The sequence below is a fragment of the Scatophagus argus genome, chromosome 6 (genome assembly GCF_020382885.2).
Source record: "Scatophagus argus isolate fScaArg1 chromosome 6, fScaArg1.pri, whole genome shotgun sequence".
NCBI lineage: Eukaryota > Metazoa > Chordata > Actinopteri > Scatophagidae > Scatophagus > Scatophagus argus.
Genome location: NC_058498.1, coordinates 20,992,169 through 21,011,625, shown reverse-complemented (window position 1 = coordinate 21,011,625; position 19,457 = coordinate 20,992,169). Strand labels below are relative to the sequence as shown.

General features: G+C 42.1%; 1 protein-coding gene across 1 annotated transcript in view; it reads right to left on the bottom strand.

The window, feature by feature from the left end:
- Positions 1 to 153: 153 nt before the first annotated feature.
- atp10a (ATPase phospholipid transporting 10A) overlaps positions 154 to 19,457 on the bottom strand; it is a 32,230-nt gene continuing 12,926 nt past the window's right edge. Inside the window, exons 10-21 of the mRNA XM_046391760.1 lie at positions 17,983 to 18,541; positions 13,249 to 13,352; positions 12,615 to 12,741; positions 12,278 to 12,462; positions 11,567 to 11,927; positions 9,166 to 9,242; positions 7,876 to 8,001; positions 7,508 to 7,708; positions 5,673 to 5,753; positions 5,454 to 5,558; positions 3,525 to 3,712; positions 154 to 3,344 (exon numbers count right to left, since the gene is read on the bottom strand). Coding sequence (XP_046247716.1) covers positions 2,705 to 3,344; positions 3,525 to 3,712; positions 5,454 to 5,558; positions 5,673 to 5,753; positions 7,508 to 7,708; positions 7,876 to 8,001; positions 9,166 to 9,242; positions 11,567 to 11,927; positions 12,278 to 12,462; positions 12,615 to 12,741; positions 13,249 to 13,352; positions 17,983 to 18,541 — 2,754 coding nt within the window. The 3' untranslated portion in view covers positions 154 to 2,704. The remainder of the gene's footprint in view (positions 3,345 to 3,524; positions 3,713 to 5,453; positions 5,559 to 5,672; positions 5,754 to 7,507; positions 7,709 to 7,875; positions 8,002 to 9,165; positions 9,243 to 11,566; positions 11,928 to 12,277; positions 12,463 to 12,614; positions 12,742 to 13,248; positions 13,353 to 17,982; positions 18,542 to 19,457) is intronic.

Sequence of the window (19,457 nt, the reverse complement as noted above, 5' to 3'; positions counted from 1 at the left end):
TTAAATACATTCCTCTTCTTTACCTGTAAGATCTATGAATTTAAATCTTGGTATCCTGTTTATGTTAGCCTCAGTGTTTCCAGGAAATTCTTCAAAGACAATATAAGAACTGAAGACTGAGACATTTTATTCAGCAAACAGATAACAAAGGATAAATACTTTATCACTTTTATTTTGTTCAAAAGTAGCCATGGTGAAAGTAATCTCCAATTACTTAAAGAACAAAGCACCAGTAAGAAAACAAAAACTTAAAATGTAGTTTTTCCACACTGGTTTTTGCTGCTGTTGTGGGCTGAAGCTCTTCAGTGTTTCCAGCTTGCTTCAACCCATTTCCCCAGAGACACTAGACTGAGAACTTTGTGTCCTCTTGGTTCTCTTGGATATCTTGATTACTACCTTGAATGATACTGAACTCAACAGCAGATGATTTTCCCATCTACAACATAAAAACATGAAACTCGCTTTCTAACCAAAAAACAAAAGAATAAGCAATAAATTGAGCTCAGATATGTTCAAGGCCGTTTGCGGAGAGAGCGAACGTTCCTGTGAGGACTTTGCGACAGCGGGCATGTTGGAATTCAACAGTGAATACGCTTGAGATTCATTCTGGCACATAAAGTGCGACGCCAAAAGCACAGAACAGACAGAACCTATAAAACAGAGTGGACAGACTGAGGAGTCAGAATGTGAACAACGGGCCAGAAAAAGGCACCATGTGCAAAAACAGAGAGGAGGATAGAACAAAAAAAAAACAAAACACGTAGCATGTAGCCTCATAAATATCATCTACACCGACACAAAATGCTCCTCAGTGAACAAAGATGTGCTGTCAGCTTTAAACAAATACGAATTCAGCACTGTAAGCAAACTCTTAGATTTGTAATTACTCATCCAGTGTTAAGGCACATAGTATTGCTTAGAAAATACAGATACATAAATGATCTTTGGTAAATGATCGACTTTACAAAAATGTACTGCAATAAGACAAGAGATACAACAATCATAAAATATTAAAGGTGCTGCTGCTTTAAATGCTTAACCATTGAACAAACTGTAGCATCTTTCCAATTTTTCATACTTTTGGTTGTTAGCGTGTGCATGATGACAACTACATCATGATTCCTTTCAGAGGTGTGAAAGAAAATAAAAATCCTTTTCATACTGTGTCTCAACACGGGAACATACCACCAGCACCAACAATACTCAATGACAATTCTAAAATACTGCTTTCAAAGTGCAAATCTAAATCTCTTCTACGTTTAGGAATGAATTACTTTAACCACTGAGCTTTTGGCTTGCAGCTGTGCACCAGCAGAACTAATTCAACCAGGCTGAAATAAACTCAGCGCAAGAAGTAAACTGTGTAAAAAAAGGACCTTCAAGTAAACCTGTGTATGAAATGTGATGGTAGAGTGTTGTCAGCCTACTGTACAGTGCTTAAGGATAGTTTGTCACCGTAGGAAATATGCTTATTAGATTTCTTAGTGAGAGTTAAAGGAGAAGACCGATACCACCGCCATGTCTGTGTGCGGAATATGAAGCCAAAGCTAGAAGCAGTTTTAGCTTCATCTGCTCACTAGCACTTGTAAAACTCACTAACGGATGCGCAATATTTTGATTTTTAATCCATACAAAAACTGAAGCATAGAAATGAAATATTTGTTACATGGTGGACTTCCTGTAGTTTCCACTGATTGACTGCGACAAGACTCAAGTTAGTGTACGAATTAAACAAACGAGATATATTAATTATTAGAGGTACAGAGAAAGACTAGGTGTTTCCCTCCATTTCTAGTCTATACAATGCACTGCATTAACTGTAACATTAACTTCATATGTAATGGAGACATGAGAGGCGTCAATCTTCTGCTTGAACTCTTGGTAAGAAAGCAAATCAATGTATTCAACAAAAGGTCTAACTTTTCTTTAAATGTGAAACTGGCTGGCACTGTTAAAACAGATCCAATGAGTCAACGGACACACACACACACACACACACACACACACGCACACCTATGTGTGCACAAGCACTCAGAGCATCACTTCTGGCAGAATCTTGCTGTATAAAGACAGAAAATAAAGTTTCTTGATGATAATGCATAATTATATTTAAACTCAAAAGCTCTCGTGATTATTCAGTGGAATGTACTGTACAACCAAACAGCTATAAACACACTTTTCAGTCTTTGGAATCTAACACAAAAAAAAGGTCCAGCAACAAGACTGAAATGTGCAGTGATCCAATGCCGCTATTGAGAATCTGCACTGAAACATGTTTCTGTGGAGATTAAATCATATAAAACTTCTCAGGTAATATCAACACTGATTCAAGGTCACAGTGGCATCTGATCCAGGTCTTAATGCACTTACAGGGGATGCTGAAAGAATGAGCAGAGTACCAGTTCTCCCAGTGGAATGTCTCTACTCTGCTCTGCTCTTCATTACATCCAAACCTGAACCAGTACTGAGATGCATCTTTGTGATATGAAAACCTCCCAGGATTTCTGAAAGGAACGGAAGATATTCCAATTCTTCCATCTCCCAAACCTCATATCATTAGCATTAGCTCTAAACATCCAAAATATGAAGTACCTATTTGTATCTTTAATAAAAGAATCTCCTTGAAAAATACAATAAAATTATATTTTTAAAAAAACTATCGTGCAAATTGACATTTAAGTGACATACTTAAGACTGTAAGACATCACAAGGTGGTGTGCAGCAACTGTTCTGCCACCTGCTCTGTCCTTTGTGCTGGATGAACGGTGTAGCCAGACTTGAGTCTTTCCTCGGAGTTCCTTGTGTATTTGACATGCTGGGAGTCTCCGTCAGGGGGCAGATTCAGCTGGACGCTGTCTGTCTGTGTGAGCAGAGGCGTGGAGGTGATCCAGCTGGACAGACTCAGGTTTGACGCCTCTAAAGTTTTATCGAGACACTCTGAGTCCTTGGTGTACGGAGGCTGAGAGTCCTCCGAGAGTGGAGGGACGTCTTTGGTGTAAGGAAGAGTGTCTATTTCTGAAGAAACTAATGTGTAGGGATCTGAGAGGCCCTTGTCGGCGTCTGTGGGCCGCAGCGGGCTTCTCCTGCTCTGTTCATCCGTCTGTAAAACAGGACCCTGTGATGTGTTGGAGTTGGGGAAGCTCCGCTGGTCTTTTTTATTGCAGCCTTTAGGGGAGAGCTTAGTGAGGGACAGGAAGGAAGGCTTGGGGCTGAGTGGTGACCCCACCTTGACCCTGCTGAGGCTGAGGATGTTCCTGCGGGTTTCAGCAGGGAGTTTATCCAACTGTCTTCCAACTTGGACCGGGCTGGGAAACAGCGTGCCTTGACACGCCCTGTAGAAATATCTGTCAAGTAAAACAGAACCAGACATCAGGACAACCTTAAGGACTATTCCAAAGATGAATGCCAGACTGTTGGGATAAACATGAAAGGCATCTGGTACAGATATAATTCATGGCAAGGTTCATAAATATTGGAGAAACAGGTTTGTGTGTTCAGTCCAATACAAATCAAGCACAGTTTACCTGGGCAGCAGGGCTGCTACAGGCGTGATGAAGCAGAGCAGGTAGAAGAGGGGGTCCTGGAGAAGCCTCTGCATGGTCCAGTACGGGTTAGAGGGCAAGTAGCAGGTGGGACAGGAGGCATTGTAACACAGAGCCACTGTGAAGAACAACGCTATACTGAAGGCAACAAACAGCCAGTTCACCCAGGTCTGCAGGGAAGGAGAAAAGGAAAGTATTGGAGCTTTTCAGGTTTTTTGGGGGCATTCTTGGGAAAAATATTATGAAAACAGAAAAAAACAAGTTCTTACATATTACAAATTCTTAACAATTATAAGATGTATATCACTGATGTCCATTTGTGAACACATGACAACAATACTTGTCATCAGAATCAGAATTCCTTTATTTATCCCCGAAGGGAAATTCTTTACATATTCTCATATGTCGTAAGGAAAGACTTTCTGAATACTTTGGGTTCTAAGTGCATGTAACGACTAATACAAACACTTGAACAGTACACAGTGACTATTTGTTAGCTAATCCAAAACATTACTAAAATGTAATAATAAATGGTGCATTAAATTGACCTGAAACACTAAATACCATGACAACTTCAATATGGCAATAAGTTACTGCAAGTGCAACATAGCGTATCCCATGAGGATTAATAATTACTCATAGCGGGACATTTTATGACTTTTATTAACTAAGGAATCAGAACAGTAAAGATGCAGAACAGAAAACCAAAAGACACTAACAAGCTCCACAGAGCTGAAGGGGTCCATAAAGCTGGGAGATAATCCTCTGGTCCATCACTGCAAGCGGCCTCTCATTTGATTTGATTGTATTAAAATACTGATGAGGACAACGTTTCAGTGTTTGCCTTTAATTTGTCATAAATGTGTGGAAGATTGCGCAGATAAAACACATTCTGCAGTAAGGCTTGTTTGTATACAACCTGTCTGACCACTCATGTTCTTTATCTGATGGCCAAAACTAACATCAAAACCCTGGTTGCATACCCTGGTTTTCCTTCAAGCAGGTACATAAAACCAATAAACGCAAATCAACAGTATTAATACGAGAACTCTGCAGGCAAAATATTTTATACAGGAATATGATCAGGTGCTGTTCAGTGAGTTTAGGCAGTCAGAGGAAAAACTGCACTCATGTCACCTGGAGGCCTTCATGAGTTGACAGGCTAATAGACATCTGACAGGAGTATTGTCCCTCCTGACACACACAAGCACATGCAGAAGGACATAATTAATTACTGCCTCACAGCTACTGTATGGGCAAAGAGAAAGAGCGAGCGCTGCCTGCTGTCACCTCAAATAGCTTTAATTGACTTTCACAGTCGTTTACCAATCATGCATGCATTATGGTCCTGAGCAGCCAGAGAATGAGGTACCCGCCAGATGAGCATTTGGAATTGTTTACTTTCGGCTGATGCTGTTCACTTCTCTGCACACGAGGGCCGTCATGTCCAGGAAGGTATTTAGTGAAAAGGATATATTTCATGTACGAAGCTTGTCACGCTAAATTTACAGCCTCAGCATAATGGAAAAGACACTGTTCAGTGCAGGGTCATAAATTTAAAATGGCACGTGACCAAGACTGCCAGGCCGTTTACGAGAACCATGCATGGATACCCGAGAATAAAACCAAGGTGTTTTAGAGTTCCGTGGCAGCGTGAAGTGATGATACGTTGTTAGGTAGTGGAGCCTGTTTGCAGAGGGCCTGTGAAGCTGATGTACAGGCTCTGATGCTGCAGCGCTTTCTGTTTCAATTTAATCGATTTGATTTAAATGTACATGTGCCTGTCAGCCTTCACACCAGTGCTCTCAAGAAGCCAAGATATGAGTGAGAAAAACTGAGAGGGGGGGAGGAATTTAGAAGTGAAGAAGTCTTGAGCATTACCATCAGTGAGTCTAAAATCAGCTTCCTTACCCAGGTTTTGGTCTCAATGCCCAAATGCACCAGGATGGTGAATAAAGCGATGGTGGTGATGGGTGTGCCCCATGTAAACAGATCCACGTCAGAGTCAGCATAGGCCTGGGGTCAAGAACAGAAATGGGAGGAGACGGGGCAAAAAGAGCAGAAATGATGAGCGAGCAACAAAGAATTACTGTGTGAAGATCATCTGATGGAAATTAAAATCAGACTCACAAAGTATGGAATGAAGAAGCAGACCAGACTTTGGTAGAAGGCATCAATCATGTTCATCCAGAACATATATGGCTTATATTCCTGCAAGATAAAAGCAGAGATTTCCAGTGATGAGACTCATCAGTGTGACTGATCGGACTAATGATTAATAACATCAGGGGTGTCAGCTGGAATCTGCTGTGTTCCAGGTTTTCTCTATTCGATTCAAGGGTGTCTATCTGTAGCTTCTTACACTCTACTCTCACAAAACTCATGACACACAGAAAAGTCAGTCTAAGCTTTAATAATACAAAATGAACACCAGAAATGGTGAAAGGTTTCATGATACAGAATCAATACATGTAAACAGGTAAGACACTTGGAGTTTGAAACAAACTGTGTACTACTACGTACAAGTATGTAGATACAGTGGTGTTTTAAGCCAAATGTTAACATTGGCTTGCTAGCATGCTCAAAATGACAATGCTAACAAGCTGATTTTTAGGAGAACATGTTTACCATGTTCACCATCATAAGCGTCATTCCATTCCTCTCAAAACCCTTGGCGAGAATAACCCTCAAGTCTAACACAACAGATACTCAAAAGGAGTGTATCACAATAAGAGCCTGAGCTGAAAGTATAGAGCCAGTAACAAGAAGCCAAATTGCCTTCACTGGCTTGCAAAGGGCAGCACCTCCACAGTCCGATACAGTAGCTGGTGGTGTGCACCTATAAAGTCGCTCTGTGAACTTTCAAAAAGCAAAGAGAAGAAGAACAGAAGAGCAGCACACTTTTGCTGGGTTCATGATGTCAATCTGCTGCACCACACAATGCAGACTAAACAGCCAAACATGTTGAGGCTGGTGTGGATGTTCTTTACACAGAAGAAGACAACATGATTGTAATTTACAACACATATTCCACAAGGGTTCTGAGAGAAGGGCAAAAAGAGACTGAATATTAAACCATCCATCTTTGCTCACTACATCTTTGCCTTTCTGACCCTCCGATGTACATAAACTATATATTATGAATCTCTTTTTAGAAATCATTGGTTACATTAACTGGGGTGGGTGTGTTCCAGTTAAATACCCAGCTCTTCCCCTGCTCACTCTCCCTCTGCTCTCCAAGTGGCTTGTGGGCAACATATCCTGTTAGCTGACACCAAACGCTGAGGGGAAGTGCAACTACTAATGGGATGCAGCGTTGGTCTTACACATTAGCAAGCTAACATTTGCTAATTAGCACTAAACTCAAAGTACAGCTGAGGCTGATGGGAATGCCATCAGTTTTGTAAGCATTGTAAGCAAGTATTGTAAGTATTTATATAAGTCATACACCAAAGTATTGAACAAAATAAAATTTTGACCTTGTCATTGACTGAGACTGTTGAAAGTATTTGATTGAACATCTGCACCAATTTCATGACAACTCATGGAACAGACGTCGAGACACTTCACTCAAAGCCACAAATGTGAACCTCGCAGTGGTGCGGACGAAACTGGAACCATCTCAAACATGGCTAAATTTGGTACGTAATTTTCAACCTCTGAATATTTTCATATTTTTTTGTGTCAAATTAATAAAAAAAGATACCTTCTCAAAATGCTTACACTGGAACTGGTAACTATTCACGTCAACTCCCTTTCCAGAGAGCTATGATAGTAATTATAACCACTTTAATACACACATTGGATTTTCTGTAATGTAATGACCGTAATGCAGAGTCAGTTGGTGTACATATTGAACGTCAGCATTATGCTTCCATAAAAGAAGATACTGGATGAGCCCCTTCACCACTAGTTTCTTTAAACAGATCTAAAACCTGATGGACTAACACACGAGTAGACCGGACCTCGGAGTTCTGGCCGTTCACGTAGAGCTGAGGTAGTTGTTGGAGAGTCTCTGCTGACACGTCTTTGTCCAGAGTGCCAGTGATGAGTTGTGGGAAAGCAGAGAACATCAGGTTGAAGAAGATAAGATACCACTGGTCAACCATGGCTGAACCTGAGAATCCACAGTAGAACTGATACCAGAAGATGAGCGCTACAAACATCTGTGGGAACATAAGATAATGGGGATGAATTCACATGAGAAGGCAGGACTAAAAAATAACAAAAACACACACACTACTTTGGCGAAATCACTTCCTTATTTGTTCACTCATCTAAATTGCTTATTTGATGATGAGTGTAAGTATACACAGAGGTAAAAGTGGCTTACAGCATTCTTGTAGAAAAAATAGAGAATCATGTTAGCCAATCGGGAGTAGCACCAGTGTCCGTGGACGAGCAGGAGCTTCTGGAGATACCGGAACCGTGGGAGAGCAAAGTCACTCGCCATCACTGCCTGCAAAACACCAGAAAGACCCAACATCCTTTTCTTCATTTTGCTCTCCCTCACACCATCAGCACACACACATGACTTGTAGAGTTATTAGGAAATAACTTTAGGAAAAGGTTTGCGTGGCTACACTCACCTCCTTCTTAGCGAGTATAATCTATCCAAAACAATAACCCTTGAACGAGCTGTACACCTTTTGGGATTCATCCTTACAGCAGCAGGGAGCTGTCAACCGCATCAATCAAGTATCTAAAACAAAAGCCTCCCTGTAGTCGAGCCAGATTTGTAACTTACACTTTAAACGGCACTGCTAACCCGTTATGACACATCTCAACTGTCAACATTACTTGTCAACAAGAAAAATAACAGCAGATTCCTCGTTGTGCAGCAATTTAGTTTCTGCTGCGCTCTAATAACGGGCTCCTAACGACTACATGGAGAGTGAGCTCCTGATACAAGAAAGGTGTGTTAATCATAATGCAGAGTGCGCTGGCCTGAGTGCAAAAATGTGTGTGTCAGCGCACCATGAAATCCCAAGGAGTGACCACTGTCTCATTAAGAGCAAATTTGATTAACAGTGATTAATCTAGCGGCCCAGCTAAGACCAGGACACTGAGACTATAACAGATGTGCTACACAGCAGCGAGCCTCTGAAGCCTCCCCTGGAAGTTAATTGGGAATCTCCATCATCGCTATGCAAGATCACCTTTCTGAAACGGGGTGCTTGAGTCAAATGAGCAGGAAGGAGAGTCAGCTGAGCTTTTCTAACCATGCTGTGGCACTGGCCAAGACCTTGGAGCAGAAAGAGAAGCTGGCATAGATGGAGTCGAGCATACAGCACCCATAAAGTGGGCTGCTTCACTACAGGACACGGAACAAGATTCCTGACTCAGCAACACACAGCCAATCCTATTTAGAGGAAGGGTATGGATGTAGCGCTAAAACATGCACTTAAGAGTAATGAAAACCCATTAACTAATCCAAAGTAAGTCAGTGTCTTCCCTTATTCCCTTATCCACCATCCCATGGCTCGTCTCACTCTTCTCAGCCTCTCTTATGGATTTTTTTTTCTTTTTAACGACCCCCTTCAAGTCATGCCCCAGCCTCATCCATCTCTTTCCTCAGCAGTCCCTCCCATTCCCATACACTCCCGCCCACATTTCTCCTTACCTGCATGCCCTCCTGTCCCGAGATGCCCACGCCCACGTCCGCGACCTGGATCATGCTGACGTCATTGGCCCCATCACCTGAGATTAGTGTTGTGAGAGAGAGAGAAAACATAGTCCCTCACAACAGGAAACTGTCTACCGAGTGAGGTGCTGGCAAGACTGAGCTTTATAGTTATGTTTGCTGTCTTCAGCTGTAATATTAACTATGTGTGTATGTTTATTATTTGCTGCTTCAGGGGCGCTTCCCTTCGTGGAGTGCGAGATGATGTGTAGGTGGGCAGTGAGGGTTTTCTTGTCATGGTGGCAATGGAGCGGCAGCATTAGCTGAATATGAGAGGTAGGTGGTGATGACTATATAAACACAGGTTACCTGGCAGATATTGCTCCAGAATAACCCTGTATTTCTATGGAGCACAGCACTAACAGTACAATATGCACCCTTACGCTTATCCAACAGAAACATGATTAACTTCAAAGCTCAAAGGATTGTGGCCTCTTGTACATATCACACTGATGAACACTGGAGACTCTGTGTTCAAAATGAACTGCCAGACAGCTAGCAAGGTCAGCTCGACTACATCATCCAAACTGCGGAAAACAACGCTATATGTTTTCATTTTTCCCACAGCTGTTCGTCTTTAGCTTCACACCCAAATTGCAGCTGAGGTAACACTGAATTAACCAGCTAATGGTAGCTGTTGCAACTAATTCTGTAAGAAGAAGACAACTAGTTAGCCAGCTTGCTAGGCAGCATGTGCAGCTTTTGTTAAACTCGGTATTAGTTATTGAGATAAGACAATTTAACGCAGCCCAGGGGCAGTGTGCTGTATTTACTCACCACATTAAAAAAAAGGATATTTTTAAACGCAAAATTTCTTTGATGAAATAATGGTGAATAATAAGTGATGAAATAATAGTGAATTTCATAATAACAATAGTTTAATTCTGATTAACTTATGACAGTTTATTAAATTATTCAAAGATGTACTGGTTAATTTACTTTATAATGTCTTACCTGTTTATTCAATATTGAACACTGGGGTATAAATGTTAAATAATAGTAAATTCCAATAACTGCATTATTGTTTTGTCTGAACAGCAGCCCAAAACCCCATTTGTCATTATGGTTGTTTTATTTGCTATTTTATTACTATTGATGCACATTAACATCATCACTGCCACTGTCTATATTCACGTTTGTTCTTCTTTTCGATCTTTTTGCTTACAGTAAACATTTTCACTTACAGCAATAGAAAAAAAATAAATGACACACGGAAATCTTGTGTGCGGTAAAATATAATTTACATATAGACTACTCTGGGCTCCATTCTTGTTTGCAGTGTAGCAGATAAGGTCTGAAAATGTGGTGAAGCTCTAATATCTTTCAGCACTCTGATCTTATCACCATGTGCTGTCCCCACAGAGATGTAAAATAAAAGTGTGTGAGGAGCTTCACTGTTTCCTACAAAATACTGCTAACATAGCAATGACAGAAAAGCGCTTGGCTGGCTAAAACGGGACCCTCCCGAGAGCAGCAGGAACAAATAAATGATAAACAGGAAAAAGACAGTCATAAGTCACACAGACTTCCTCGTGTCACCTCGATTATGCTACAGCATCATTAAGCCAAAGTGTGTAATTACTAAGGTGCCTCAAAATAACATTGTTTTGACCCAGTGGTCACACTGAGGGTGCAGAAAGTGTGTATGATGAGTGTGCATGGTTTGATCCCCAGACAGCACTGGATGGGGAACATGAATCAGAATCAGAAATACTTTATTGATCCCTGGGGGGAAATTGGGCTGTTACAGGAGAAAGGGCAGTGCTTGTCTGTAGTTGCTGTCACTAAGAATTACTAAAGAGCAACATGTCACTAACAGTCTCTAGTCCCAGTAACACCAGAGGTTTGTGAGATTCTGAAATAATTTTCCCCTGTCAGCAGCTGTGTGCGTCAGCTCAGGCATGTTTTGATCTGTCTGGATGCTACTGTACCTTACAACCTGGTAACAGCCTAAAGGTTTCCAGACTAGAGCTTTTAGTCTATTCAAGTTAATGCAGGATGCTTGTAATGCCGGTTAGCTTCCAGGTTTTATGCGCCTGACCCCAAAAACATATGCATGCATGACATTAAAAAGAATGTCTCTCCTCAGAGCAGGTTATTTTAATTCTAGGACAGATTACTTATTTGTTAATTCAAAGGTTCACCAAATATGGAACCATCGAGATCAAAACACACATAATGTATCTAATCTAATCTAACGGTCTAACTGTGATATCGAGGTGGTCATGAACATTGGACACTTTTCCCCTCTGCCAGGCCAAGCATCTGGGTCAAGAGCTCCATAAATGGGTATTGTATAAATATGAATGTGTGTCAAAGTGAATGTTGATCTTTTACTAACCTATGGCTAGTGTCATGACCTTCAGCTTGTTGCGCACCAGTTTGACCACCATGCTCTTTTGCAGCGGCGTGGAGCGGCAGCAGAGCACAGAACGGCAGCTCCGCGCAACAGCCAGAAACTTTTCCTCCAAACTCTTATCCAGGGCATAGGCCAAAGTACGCCCGTCAATCACTAGGCCCAGCCGGTGCACCATGAAGGGAGCGGTGTGGGAGGATGAGGAGGAGGACGGAGATGAGGAGGGGTAGATCTCAAAGGGTGCAAAGTTACTGTGGAAGGCCTTGGTGGTTTGGTCTGTAGAGCTGCAGAGGAATTTGGCCTGGATGTAGTGCAAACTCTCCTCAAGCAGCAATGCACATGCCTCCTGGTTCAGAGACAGGCACAGAGTGGGTTGGAATTCAGGATCAGGACACTATGTTGTTTAATATCACTTCTGCCTGAGCTGCTTCACATCTGGCAAACAGATGCTTCAGCAGCACAGAATTTAACACCATCGGTCCTCAAATGGCCATCTGACCACACTTTCTAACAATGATGGTGTTTTCAAAGAGACAAAGGTACAATATTGCACTATGGGAATAGCTGAATGCACGTGTATATACACATATTCAAATTCACAACAGCTGGATGAGAGGATTGATACGATTATATCATTATGCTGTTTGTCTTTTAAATGAAGTAAATCTGGTTTGTTCATGAAAAACTGTTGCTCACCTGAGAATCAGCATTCAATGTCAGAATCTCCTCCTCAGGATCCAGCAGCTTGCAGGCGTACGCAATGTTGACAGCTGTCTCCTGTTTGTCACCCGTCAGCACCCATATCTGCAGGCCGGCCTTCCGCAGGGAAGCTATGGTTTCAGGAACACCATCCTGCAGCCGGTCCTCAATGCCTGTTGCTCCTGTGGGTGAAGAAACATCATAGGACCACAGGCTCTTACAATGGCATAACAGCAACAAGCCAAAAGCAATACTGCATACAAATTAAATGACTATTTAAGGTATATTCCCAGCTACAAGTGTAGTGTGAACCTAAAATAAATCAAACAATTACCCAGAAGTTGGAGGTTTGTCTCCAGTCGCAGGGCCGACTCAAACAGCAGCTCCTCTCTTCCCTGGATGGCCGTCTCAGCCTCCAGGTGATGCTGCAGCCAGCAGGCATATTGCTCCTTGCTCAGAATCTGTCACAGGAACACACACACACACACACACACACACACCATCATCTGCTAAAGAACTGTGGGCAGTTTAATAGTGGAGCAGTTCCTTTGCCTACGCGGCAGAGGAGGATCCACAGGAGAATGTGAGACCTTGAGAAGGTGTTTTATCACATCGCTTTGGTGACAAGCTTTGCACAAGCGAGGATATAATGAGCATGGCTTGTGAGAGCATAAATTAGCAGCCTGGGAAAGCGATACAGATTGCGGCTGAGTCACGAAGAATGTCACTTTAGAACGGCCACGTCCATGTGATCATCTGTGCTGGGCTGCAAACACAACCTGCCAAAAAGCCACCGAGACACATCACGTCCTACTTCTACAGCAGTTTAATGAGAGAGAGAGAGAGAGAGAGAGAGAGAGAGAGAGAGAGGGAGGGAGAGAGAGAGGGAGGGAGTGAGGGGGGGGAGAGAGGGGTGGGGGTGAGGCATCTGTTCAGCACTTCTAAAGAGGTTTATGGATCTCTGTTACCTTTTTTGCAATGCACAGTGTACGAAGGCCATCTGCAGCATACAGGTTCAGGTAGTTTTGGGTCCGGCTGACAATCTTTTTCTGACGCTTCCCCTTGGAGTTTCCTTAAAAAAGAAATAGATGACAAATAAATATACTTGTTTTATGGAATTAACGTTTGTGGCTCAGCGTTTTGGTTCCAGATTGCCAAAGGCTTCTTTCAAGAGGCAAATGAAAGCCATCTGTCTTCACACCTAAATTAACCATGTACGCTGCGCCTCAGTATATTTCACTAAGTCTTCATATTACTCATCATGCTGCGTCCTGGCTATACTGAGCAAAACGTGTTAAAAAGATTTTCTTATTTTACAAATGTAATCAATCAATGCCAATTAACATTCTGGATGATCTTAATATGATTGAATATTACATGCTGTGCTAGATATTGTGAAGTATCATGTTTTGTCATAGAGTCTTGCTCAAGTGTCTCTCTGGCAGAGCATCTTGGCTATCTTTTTGGCAGGGGGACACTTCATAAACAGATTGGCTTTAAGAGTCTCCTGACAGCCAACACTCTGATCGCCAGCCTTGTAATCTCACTAATAACACAACAGCTTGGCAGGCACTGCTACACATGCACCGCCATGCAAAATTTGCTTAAAAGAACAAATTAACACAAACCTGTCAATAATCTTAAAAAATGTAAACACTAAATAGTGCTGATCATTTTCTTTGGGTGTTTAACACTGAAGTGATAGGGCAGTTTCATCTTGTTCTCCTGTATTCTTGTTCTTTGTGATAGAAACTTCTCTTCTCTTTTGGAAAAAAACCCAAAAAACAACAGCATTTCCAAGGACTGCAGGAGTTTTCCGTTTTCACAAATAGCTGCTAACATCAGCTGGCCGTACACACACAGGTGGAACTTTCAACTATGTTTATTTTTCCCATGACTTAAAATGGGAAAATACACTTAAACTAGGATTTGTGTCCCACATGTTAAAGGTTCCCAGAGGAGTTTTTGATGTTAAAGAGCCATATATTTAGGTGTGGCACCCGTTTGTGTCCAGACGGTGATGAGGCCACATTTCAGCTTTGCAGATGTTTTACGAGAAAGGAAATGCATCCAGCACATACTTTAGACCTCAAGGACAGACACAATGCGTCTTGACAAGTAACACTGAATGTAAACAGAAAGTCTATTATGCTCACAGGGCACCCATTAAACACCATATATATGTGTGTATATATGTGTGTGTGTGTGTGTTGAAGGGATGACCACTGGTGCTTGAACAAATATTAACACAATGAGATGTTTATAATGGATATAAAGACAATGTGGGCAGAGGCATTACATATTTTCTGTGTATTAAGTTCAGAAAATCACTTTACTGCAATGTGGCTGTTGTTGCACATTATCATGATGTAATCATATTGAAAATCTCAGTCAGATACCACAATTTCAGTATAATATTGATACATGTTTTTTGTTACCTATGGACTGGAAAACCCAAACAGTGAGCTCAATGAGGCTAAAATGCTCCTACAGCTGAATTATAGAGTTAGAGTTTGTTATAATCACTTTTCCTACTGCTAATTCGATCCAACTGCAGACCCAGAGGTTTTCACAGATTGCCTATCAGTGAAAATGGCGAATTAGGATAAACAACATTAAAATGTAAATTCTGTTTTCAGGTGGAATGTGGCATTAAACTGTAGCCTGCAGAAAAAGCGAGACTGGAGTTATGCAAAGACATACTCTGACATCTAAGCCCGAAGGGTTACAGTCGACCTCAGTGTGCACTGTTATTAGAGTGACTCTGAACAACTCCCTCGTCGCCTGAATGGAGCCATTATGGAGGTCTGTGTTATGAGCAGGCCCAAGTCATACTGCACTCTAATTGGCTGGTTTCACCCAATGGTGAAACAAAGTAGTGAGTTGTCTGTGACGACACACCCTTTTGGCCATTAAGGCTGCTGAACTGAGACACATGGTGGAGGAGGGTGTATGACAACTGTCCTGGTGGAGTCTCACTCCTCCAGTGAGCAGCAGCCCTCTGTGAATTTTAAATGAGTGAAAAACTTTTGAAAATGGCACACTGTGCCAGCTCAGACAGTGCTCTATAGAGGGCATTAAAAATGATGAACAATCAGCACAGCCCTGACTATAAATGCAAAGCGACCAGTGTTGCCCTCTTAATGGAAAATCAATACGATAACTCACATTGTAATTCAGAATTCCCAGGTCTGCACATCAGCTGAAATAACATGCCAAAACAAGATGGGAGTGCTTTCCTCCACTGATGTGTAGCCGATAACAGGTCTAAATTCAGCATGGGAGGACAATTTAGCAGGAAACCATTTTTCTGTGAAGCGTTCAGCTTCACAGAAAAATGTAATGTAATGTACAGGAGGGAGCCACTAACCAGCCATGTGAAATAAATGAATTACCCACATGATATGACAGCAAGCCAATACCACATCCTGAAATGAAATCCAGATCTTAAATCAAGGCCAGAGTGTAAAGAACTCTAGTGTTTCCATAAACAGACAGATTTTCAAAAAATGGTTAAAAATGATGCAGGAGAGAGACCTCAAGTCATGAGCATGGGAATAGAGGTCAAAACTTTGTGATCCTACACTTCCCACAAAGCAGTTTGAAAGCTTATGTTAGACCCTCCATGTCCTTTGTCTTGGGGGGCTCACGTGTGTATTCAGTTCAAACAAAATCATAATGTTGCCTTTTAGTTCTGGTCTGGTTCATGTTCACACTTACTTAAAACAAATAACCTAAAGCAAACATGAGGTCATACAGACTGACATGTCACTGACTGGACGGTTTCAACCACTGTCAGCCTCCATCATCAGGACCCCAGGGCAAATCAAATCCCTGTGACTTACAGCACATCACACAGCCCTGACCACACAAATGTGCTTCGTGGGTGTATTTGTCTTCTCTAGAGTCCCAAAGAGCTCAAGAACAAATAACTGATTATGAGCATTATTAGAAGGCAGGACTGTACATTATTACTGTGGCTACCAAATCCCATTTCAGAAATAAAACCTATAGTCTGGTGAACAGACGAGGAGCTTCCATAATGAACCATACTTACGGAATTCATACTTAAAATCACTGAAATAAAAACTTACTAACAGAAAATTACAAACAGACTGGAACCTTCACTTTGGCTCCAGTTTAGTTGTTTAAACTCCCAAAGCCCAGTGAAACACTCACGCTCAACCCCAGAGATCCCTCACAGAAGCCATACAAGACCTTTACTAATGTATTATATTATATTAATACCTAGTTTTGAGGCTGAGTAGAACTCCTTAAGACATGTAAACTAAAGTAAACCTCATGTGCAAGAACAGAGCAATAGCCCTTTAATGTGCAGCTGCACAGTAAGATGAGACCAATTATTTCATCAGATATTCAGCATTTTTTTCTGATTGTTGTGTCTGTGTTTTTTTTGTCTGGTTGTCAAGAAAATAAGTGAATCCAAACTTTACACTCTCTGATGGAGCTTCCTCTCGTCTATAGTCACAACTCTGCGGTCTCACTAGCTGTCCCCACCTGAGCAAAGTGACTGGTGACTGAAGTCATCAAAGAAATGCAGCGAGAGTAAAAAGTACAATTTCTGGAAGTACAAAGCAGCAGAAAATGGAAATATTCAAGTTAAGTGCAAGTACTTCAAAATTGTACTTAACTAAAATTGTACTTAGCTATGCATTTAATCGCTGGTCATTCTAAATGTTCAAGATTTTGATTTTCACTACAAATGTATACTGGTTACCGCAGACATCTTTGATAACTTTAATCATTAATCAAAAAAGCCAAACATGTGTTTGATCAAGCTGCTCAGGTGTGAGGATTTGCCACACTTCTTGCTGTTACATCACTTTAAATAGAATGTCTTTGAATAATGAAAACAATCATTATTTGCAGCACGACAAACGGTGTGTTGTGTCAAGCCTTCAGTCTGAGGCCTGGAACAGTCCTCGCTAAGCACCCCTGGATGGATATCTGGTAACTGTGTACAAAGCATTAGTGAGAAGGGCCTGTGTAGCTCTTTGTGTGCCTGGAATACTAATAACCTGGTACACCTTTGCCATTAGGACATTAAAGAACCTGAAGAGTATGGAACAAGGTTTTAAGATCTGAGGAAAAATACACAGGAAGTGTTTTTTTTTTTTTTGTTTTTAAGGGCACAAACCAAGAGCCACTGAGATTTGTGGCAGTGCTCTAAAAATACTAGTTCTTATGTAACATGTTACCTTATAGGTTTACATCAGTGGAAAGTATGAAGGTTTGGGGTTGTTGGGGGGAGGACATTGGGTGCTCTATAAAGAGCTCCTGCAGGCCTGTTAGTCTACAGACAGTGCAATGTACAATCAAAATTTTTCACAAAACCTGAAGCAGCCACAACTAAAAACTATCCACCATTTGACCAGAGTCAGGTGAAAATATTCTCAATTTGCTGGAATGTCCAGTGAGCTTACGCGCCAAGTGAAGATTACATCAAATGATTTGTAGCCGGTTCGCTGCCATCAATCATTAATGCTGGTGGTGAGGTCTGCAGACACGATCCAGCACCGACAACACACCGCGCCAAACCACATCATCACACCATGCTGCCAGCAGTGTCATTTATCAATAGTGTGCCACGTCTGTCATGCTATGATAAATTCCTAACTGGACATTATCTGAGAGTGACTAAGGGAATGGCTAAAGCGTGTGCATAACTGAGCGTTTCTTACCTGTGCCGGGAGGTTTGATGAGGTCCATGATGACAGAGTCTGCTCCTTTGGTGTACACAATGATCTGATCCGTCAGAGGGTGTCTAACCACCACAGACATGCGTTTCCTGGTGGAGTCGAAGCCCAGTGTGTGCAGCAGCTCAAAGCTCAACTTCCCCAGGTGTGGCAGTTCCACGGTCACCTGGTCAGGGAGGCGTCCAACGAGGGAGCACTTGTAGGCCCTGGCGGCGTAGACAAGAGCAGCTTCGTCGGGTGACTCGGCCTCATAGCGCAGTTCGCCCTCCTCCGGGTTCCACGCTTTTCCGTCGTAGCATGGTGGGACAGGACTGAAGGCGTGCTCCAGGCCCCTGGGAGCCCGCTCCTCGTCCAGCTTAGTGAGCGTGCTCTCTGCAGAGGGGGACGACAGCAAGCTGGAGCATCCCTTGTTGGAAGAGCGATTGGTGATGAGGCTGGAGGAGCTGCTGCTGTTGGAGCCAGAGGTCAATCGGCTGGGGGTGAAGCGTTTAATGAAGTCCTCAATGGTCTTAACTGGGGACTTCAGCTCAAACCTCATCCGGACCTGGAGGACAAGGAAACCCGAGTCAATCACACCTGAAGCAGCAAGTGACAGAATTTATTCTCAAAATGATGAAGTTTAATGTTCGGCCTTTTCAAATTCATGTAACTGGGTTGAAATCGGGTTGAGAAAGTCAGTTTTGTAGCATTTAGCTGCAGCTTCAGAGTTCTTCCTGTAAACTCCATCAGAACTGCTTGTCAGATGGCTGAACTGAATGTGTCCACCACCATTTCTGTCACGTAAGAGAACAGACATTTAGTTTCCCTTTCATGTTGTGATTGGCCAGCTGTGTGGGGCCGAGAGAGCAGTAGCGAAAACTTTTCTCTCTAGCTCTCTTTGTTTCTCTCAGTTTTCATGTTAACAATCTACCGCCACGCCTTCCTGCAGCTCTTCAGGAGACTGAAAACATGTCCCCATTACTATTATAGTGTGACACCCCCCCCAGTTGCTTCAACACAATTGCTGGAACAAGAACCTATTTTCTCAAATCTTCACACAGTTTTACAAACTCACAGCCTAATATCTAACTTCTAGGTCCAGTTCGAAAACACACACAAGCTGTCAAAAAAACCCCGAAAACAAACCAAAAAACACAAAACAGACAACCCGACTCTTCGTTACACACAGGAGGTGTTAATTCAAAACAGTGTAGACGAATAACGTGGAAGTCTAAAATCACAACACTGACCATTCACATAAGCCTTTCAGGAACACCTTTTCAAGTGAAATTCATAGCAATAGTGCAGTAAATACCTCTTCCATTAGAGGTTAAAGGGAACACTACTGTATACTACTTTGATCAAAAATCCCTATTTCCAAAAGCTTAAAGATCAGCATCAGTGTTCTCACGCTCTCGTCTCAGGTCGGGTCATAATATCTCATCTACGTTGCATGTTAGCTCTTGCCAGGCAGCGTGGGA